The sequence below is a fragment of the Calypte anna genome, chromosome 12 (assembly GCF_003957555.1).
Source record: "Calypte anna isolate BGI_N300 chromosome 12, bCalAnn1_v1.p, whole genome shotgun sequence".
In the NCBI taxonomy this organism is placed as follows: domain Eukaryota; kingdom Metazoa; phylum Chordata; class Aves; order Apodiformes; family Trochilidae; genus Calypte; species Calypte anna.
Genome location: NC_044258.1, coordinates 6,094,918 through 6,102,460, shown reverse-complemented (window position 1 = coordinate 6,102,460; position 7,543 = coordinate 6,094,918). Strand labels below are relative to the sequence as shown.

Here is a 7,543-nt window from a genome sequence, read left to right as displayed (position 1 = left end):
TTTGTTCAGCCACTTCTTTGTCATCAGTTCTCATCAGGAAAATGAGGAGAAAAAAGCACATTTTTCCAAGGATAGAGAAAAGGAGGACAAAAAAATTCTCCAGGCATCTTTGTATTTGTTCCTCTCAAATGCAAGCATCTCCTGTCTTGCAGCAGCAGCCAGTAACTTTTCCAGCACAGCAGCAAGGCTGGGGACAGGGGATGATTCCTGCAGCTTACACAGGAGAGCACAGACCCCGCTGTCACAAATGCAGAGTGACTTTGTCCCAGGGATACACTATTACCTCCACTGCATATTTTTTAGATGATGTCCATTTCAACAGACAGAAAAAAATATCCCTAGTTCTGACCACTTAAATGTCATACCATGAAGCCTCACAAATAACTGAACCCAAGGACATTCTGGAAATGAAGCTGTTAGCCAGATCACAGCTGCCTGCCACATCCACAGTGCAGGCCTGTGGGACACAGAGGTTTCTCTGCTTTGCTAATTTGGCACCAGCACACCCCAAACCAGGTCTGAAATACAGCACCTCCCCTCTTCTGCTGCCCGGCCTAACAAATCTGCAATATTCCATCACTTGTACATTACAAAAGAAAATTATAACAATGTCTTGTTCCCCTCCATCATTTCTCCAATTATTCAACAACCTTCTGCCAGGTTCTCATCACGGATTATTTAAGGAGGGTTTGTTAAACCTGATGTAGGGACAGCTTTAGTGTTAAAAAGGCGGAAACCTTTTTTCCATCGTGTTTGAATCATAGAATTGGCTGGGTTGGAAGGGACCTCAGAGATCATCGAGTCCAACCCTTGAACCACCGTTGCGGTTGCTAGACCATGGCACTGAGTGCCACATCCAGTCTCTTTTTAAATATCTCCAGGGGAGGAGAATCCACTACTTCAGTAGGCAGCCCATTCCAATGCTTGATCACCCTCTCTGTAAAGAAATTCTTTCTAATATCTAACCTAAACTTCCCCTGACACAACTTAAGACCGTGCCCTCTTGTCTTGCTGAGAGTTGCCTGGGAAAAGAGACCAAACCCCCCCCTGGCTACACCCTCCTTTCAGGTAGTTGTAGAGAGTGATGAGGTCTCCCCTGAGCCTCCTCTTCTCCAGGCTGAACACTCCCAGCTCTCTCAGCCTCTCCTCATAGGGTCTGTGCTCGAGTCCCTTCACCAGCCTGGTTGCCCTCCTTTGGACCTGCTCCAGGACCTCGATATCCTTCCTGAACTGAGGGGCCCAGAACTGGACACAGGACTCGAGGTGTGGCCTCACCAGTGCTGAGTACAGGGGCATTATTTGGTTCTGTTTTTACCTTCTCAGCTCTGGAAGGGGTCTTTCTCAGGGGAAAGGGCTGTACTGAGTTACCTGTGAGGATAACAGGTAACAGGTAATAATAAGGCCTGGGCCTTATTTCTCCAGGCCCCATGGAGAAATAATGTCAGCAGAGAGAGAAGCCAGCGTCTTGGCTGCAAATAATCATCTTTCGGGGTGAAAATATTGTGGCAGGCCAACACACCAGCAAGATCTTAAAATATTTCTAGGGAAACTTCCCCCTTGAGCCCAAAGGATTATGACTGAAACGTGAGACAGAACTGTGGTCATCTAGAGGCTGAGGGGTCTGGGGTACATGACTGAGGGGCTCTGCATACGTGACGGACAGAGCAGGAGCTTCCCGCCAAGGCGGCCATCACAGCCCCGGCCCCTCACCCTTAGACCTGCAGGGAGGAGACGGGGAATGCCTGTGTTTAGGAGAGAAAAGGCAAAGATTATTTTTTTCATGGTGCACAGAGACCTTCACTATCACTTTCACGTCTTAATTGTGTCTAGCCTGTGCTTTTAGTAACTTTACTTTATTAAAAATTAAAGTAACTGTAAAGAACAGTGGCACCTACCTTACTGCCTCCAGACGTGCTGCCAGGGACTCGGGGTGTGAGAGAAGCGCTGCAGCTTCCAGCAGAGCAGGGAGTCATCCGTGTTAGAGCACAAAAAATTCAGCGGAGGGGAAGCAGTCTAATTTATAACCTCAAGGGGGAAGAAAAGGCTTGATGTTTAATGCAGCAATCAAGATGTAAACAGTTGCAAGAAAAACATCTTCCAGTCAGAGTGGATACAGACAGCCAGCGGGTCCTTCGGCTCCTCAGGCGGGAGGGACATGGCGCCTGCCGGTGCAGGTCTGCCACCCCACTTCTCACTTGATCCAACAGAACCTCAAGAATGTGAGTACAAAGCGCTTGGGGAATGAACTGAAAGCCTTCCCTCAGCACAGGCTGGCACCTTGCCTCCCAGCAGAGCTGCTTGGGGGTAAACCTTGAGCTGCGCCCTGGGGGCTGTGAGGGAGGAAATGTCAGGGGAAAGGCTTGAAGCGGGAAAGGCTGTGAGGGGGGAATCCTGTGGCACGGCCTCACCAGAGTGCAGCTGCAATCACTACAAATTTGGGTGAAGTCTCCAGGTTTTTGCGAGAAACGTCAACAAAATCCCCACCACCACCCCTCCTCCCTTCAGCTCACTCTTGGAGAGGGCACAGTGTGAAGAAACTGCACTGACACTAAAACTGTGACATCTGGATGTTTATTCTTTGCATTTGATAGACGAGATCACAGACCGGGATGCCAAAACATAATTAATCTAAGGCTAAACTAAAATTAGTAACCACAGTGCCAAGCTGTATCCAACAACTTTTTTTATTAAACCATTAGAGCAAACACCATTCAACAGACAGATAGAAAGCACATAATAAAATTTAACATGGAAGTTGTACCCTTCAATGTGGGTCTATTCCCTCCTTAATGACTTACAGTGGAAATTAGCTATTTAGATCTACAGTGACTTTAGTGTAAGGGGCGGAAATCTGGGAAAATGTTACAGCAGTCATCAGGGTGAGACACCTCCATCTCCACCATCAGCCAAAAACACTCTTGGCTGGCTCTTCTTTGGGTTTCTCAAAGACTGTTTCATCCCCTGTCCGATTCCGGCTGAATATGGAAGGTGCTGCAGAGCCCATTTGTTCTATGAAAAGAAAAACAGGAAAGGCAGTGAGTGAACCAGCACAATAAATTCAGAGAGTAAAACCAGTGATGCTGAAATACATATATTTGATTAAATAATTATCAGTCCATCAACTTCCCGAACCTTAGAGCACAGGGCTCTCATCCCAATCATGGGGTAGCTGCCAGCACCTGTAAGTTTGTGCTATTATTTACTGACCCCAAATCCTGCTAGTGCTTGAGAAACTTGAAAACTGCCGAGGTCCAGGCTATGATGCTGAAAAGGGATTAAAATTAATAAGTTTTCCTTTTATTCTTCCTACTAGTGGTGGGAAAACAAAATCAGAGCAGCAGGGGTGTTCAGTGCAAGCAGACATACATTTGCTCCTCTCTCATCTTCTGCCCTTTATCCCCTCCAATTTCTGCTTCATCTCAAGCACAAATTCATATAATCGAAAGGCCAGAAATTCCCTAAATAATGACAAAGTCTCCAGTCTTCCACTTGGGCAATCACTTGACATTGGCTATTATCCCAAAGCTTGGTTTGAGCTGTGGTTCAGAAAACAAAGCTTTCCCTCTTGCTTTGTTCAGACAGGGAGAACAACTGCTCCAAGTAGAGCCCTGGCCCTCTTGGTGCTGTCAAGATGGTGAATGCAAACTCCCTGCACAGCAAGGGCAGGGTTGGTGAGCACACTGCTGACTGCTGCTTCAGAGGAGTACCCTTTCACTTTAAAAGAGCAATTAAGTCAATGTTTTACTGGAAGACTTCTTAATTATTTCCATCGAGGACACTTACCACATTGCTTCATGACTTGGTAGGTTTTGGATTTAATTTCCTGGTTTTTGGAAAGGTTTCCTTTGGCTCCTTTGAGGTCTTCTTCCTTCACTGGAGGACGCTTCTTTTTCACAGGGCCTGGCTAAGAAACAGAAATATTGCCCACACATCACTACTTCATATTTAGATGCATTGAGAACAAAGCTGCCTTAATCCAAAGGCTGCAACATACAGATCTGCAAATACAATATTCTACCTATTTCAGTTTTGAGACTGCACACTCGGCTCTTCCAGATCTGTGCCCAACCATAATTCACTGCTTGTTGCCACTATAACTGTTCTGACATTGTCTTCTCAGTGTACAGCTTTTGAAAGATACAGTGGATCACTTTTTAAAAAAAGTATTAAAAAATAAATTTATCTGTGCAGCCCTAGCAACTCTGCAAGTACAGGTTAGTAATTCAAGAATCTGTCCACTATTTGGGAAGGAAAAAAAATCCCCTCAATTACTAAATTGTGCTTGTGCTGCAGTCAACTCACTGCTACTTTGGGAAATTGGTCAGAGAGATTCTGAAGTCCAGCTTGATTTAATTTGAATAACACCTGATCCATAGTTATTTATCTTAAATTCAGGGAACAAAAAATACCTGAGCCCTCAACTGGGTTGTCTACAAGCTTGTACTGAACACATCTGAAACACTGAACTCAGAACCCAAAAAGGGAGAAGGAAATCTGATATAGAAACAGATGCATCATCAGGTGGTGCACTGCAATGTCCAAGTACTAATCTGTTTATGTTTATCTTGCTTAAAAAAAAATAAATTATTAGGATAACATGGGATCATGTCAGCTTATCCCTGTTTTTAACTTAGCACTTCAAAGTCAGGCACATTGTCAGTCAGTAGCAGTCAGCACCATTAACATTTCCCTTTAAGTTTACTGTTTCAAGGACAGATTGCCAGGGTCCCACCAGGCAGACCTTGCTGCATGGGCACAGAAGATGGGATTAAAAAGAATAAAAGACCCCATACTCCAGTTCTAACAGTTTGCAGACTTCACCTTCAACAGGGGTATCTGACTGTCATTACCTAAGTAGAGTGTCTGCTATTGGTGTTCAGTTGCCTCTGCTGAGAGGCAGGAAATTAAAGGTCAATTCAGAAATCTCACAGTTTACGTGTTCTTGATGCCAGTGACCAGAGGGTTTGGCTTCACCTGAAAGTCAAAAGCAGGCTGTGATAATCAGCTGTGTGGCTAAAGCAGTTTAACAACGTCCTACACTACAAAAGACCTCAGGTCAGTGTTCCACAATCTCAAAACACCTACAAAAGCATCCTTTTTTTAAAGATACTGCAGTTTTATTTTGTAAAACCACAGCAGTAATTCTCAGCAATTCAACTGGAAACCACCTAAAAAGGTTTGTGTGCCTGATCTGCCCTCACTTGATGTTGCTGAATTTATTTGCTTTCATGCTGGCAGCAGTGGAACCCACTTGTTTGTTTCAAGGCACCACTTGTAAAACTAAAAACAGTTGGAGGGAAACAAATCCCTCAAGGCCTGTGGATGGCTGGGGCAGTGAGGCCCAGGGAGCTCCCAGAGACATCACAGGCATCTCTGGCTCTGGGCAGGGTGGGCATTGCAGCCTTCCTGCCAGCTGCAAATTCCCAGGCATGCTCAGAATAACTCACTGTCAACCCTATTTGCATGTGTTGTGGGAAACAAAACATTCAGCAGACCTCTAGGGAAAACACTCTACAAGTAGCCAAAGCAAGCAAGCAGAATGGATGGTAGCAAAACCTTGAAGATTCACAACAGCTTTTGGTGAGTTAGCTGGTTAACCAAACAGCCCCACAGCCAGGGCTTGATTTTTCCATCTGATGAAAACTGACATGGCCTTTGACTAAGTTGTGGCCCACAGGCAGACCTATGCTGGCTCCAAAGCAGAAAGGGGACCTCCTCCCTTCCTTTCCCCTCCATTTTGTTATCAGGAATGAGAAATTTGCTATGATCCTTCACCCACTTTCCACCAGGACAAGGGGATTCTTGGGGACAGGGTAAGGAAAGGAGGCTCTTGAGATGCACCAAAACACAGCCAGGCTGAGCCAGATTGTTAAATTTCACCCCGTTATTTTAAATAAAAGCCTCTCATACTTTGATTACAGGTGGATTTTCCCCTAAGACAACTGCTGTGGATTAATTGGCCACCAGCTAAAAAGCAAAAAAGCTGCACAGAAGGGTTACTGCGAGCCAGAGGTTAAGAAGTTAAGTCCTGTCCAGACCCACCAGCATCAGTAGTTGCCACTTTCACAGCCAAACTGCTAATTGCTCCCAACACAAGTGCATTTGTAGGCAGTTTGCCAGGAGCCACTCCCAGCTGGCACAGCAGTGCAGCTTGTACTTTTTGTCCTCCTGTCACAAGTCAAAAAATGTTGGTTGGCAAGACATATGATTGGTTTTTAATGTATCTTTTTCTCTGAAGTAAAGAAAATAAGCCAAACTGAGTTACTCTGTGTGGCTGAAAGGCTGTACTCTTCTACCCTCCCTGTGTTCTTACTCTTCATCCCACCCACCACATATAACTTTCACAATAGGGAGGACTCTGCCAGGCATGTGTGGCTTGTGTTCAAAACATAACATCTGAAAAACTCAGTGTTTCTGAACTAATTTTAAGATTGCTTTGAAACACTGGATATTGGGGACCACAGTAAGGGCAAACCATCAGTTACAAAATGCACTTAGAAGTGTAATACAAAACGTCAGTCTCAAATACCATTTCCCAACAGTTAATAATTTTCAGTCACTTTCTTTTCCTGCATGCTAACACATTCAACTTTACACAGCAGGACACTTCAGGATAGCCACGTCCTTTCAAAACTACAGCTAAAATGTCCAACCACTGTCCGAGACAGTGTGTTGGAAAAACAGAAATCACTGCTTCTGTGAAACGTCCCAAACCAGAGCAATGGAAGTGTTTTTTTCCCCCTTCCTACATAAATAAAAATATTTACAGTAAACCAGAACATTCTGTAACTAAGTTAATTAGCCCTTTAGATGGCAGCTGCTCTCCTTCATCAAATAATCCCTCCAAACAACTTGTTAAAAATGGAAACAGAGCATTTACAGACTTCAATATAATTGAACAAGTCACAGAGCAAAAAAAGCTGAATTCACTGGTTAAGGAGAGTAACTTGTTGGAAGCTTTCCCAAGCAAATCATCTAAACCAGTAACACGTTTGCTGGGCACCCTGCTCCAGCAAGCCCCAGCCTGCCAGATCTGCTGTACCTGTGACATGACTGCGCTGCTCGCTCGGCCGGAATCCCTTCCGCGGCGGTGTCCTGGCTTTGATTTAACCCAGCCCCTCTGCTCTGCAAATGCCTGCTTTTTTCCCTCGACTTATATAGAGCATCTAACATGAAGTCACTAGCTGGGTCATTTTCCCAAAGCAGAAGGCGGGGTGATTCAGGTTGACAGAGGCTGCTGCTGTTGTTGGAAGGTTTATTCTTAGCGATGACTCGGGTGTGCAGCATTCACTGCGCCCTGAGCCTGGGCAGGGATGGAGCAGGGAGTGACAGGAGCAGACAGCTGTGCCAGCGGGACCACAGGGGAGCCCCATCCACTATAAACTGACTTCCCAGGGAGTCCTCTGGGGCTCTATCTATAACTTTAAAAGGCAAAACTTTGTTACAGACATAAAATTGATTCTCAATCCTCTTGATGAGGGAAAAAAATAATCTGCGTATTTCTTTCCTAACAAAATATGCTTTCTCAAAGATTACATAAACT

The 7,543-nt window shown here is 45.0% G+C and overlaps 1 protein-coding gene across 1 annotated transcript; it reads right to left on the bottom strand.

Annotated features, from left to right (window-relative positions):
• Positions 1–2,552: 2,552 nt before the first annotated feature.
• Positions 2,553–7,243, bottom strand: MUSTN1 (musculoskeletal, embryonic nuclear protein 1). The gene is made up of 3 exons (XM_030458354.1): positions 7,043–7,243; positions 3,784–3,904; positions 2,553–3,009 (listed from the first exon to the last, which is right to left on the bottom strand). Exons 1-3 carry the CDS (start codon positions 7,049–7,051, stop codon positions 2,903–2,905), a joined length of 237 nt encoding a protein of 78 aa, XP_030314214.1. The 5' UTR covers positions 7,052–7,243; the 3' UTR covers positions 2,553–2,902.
• Positions 7,244–7,543: the final 300 nt, after the last annotated feature.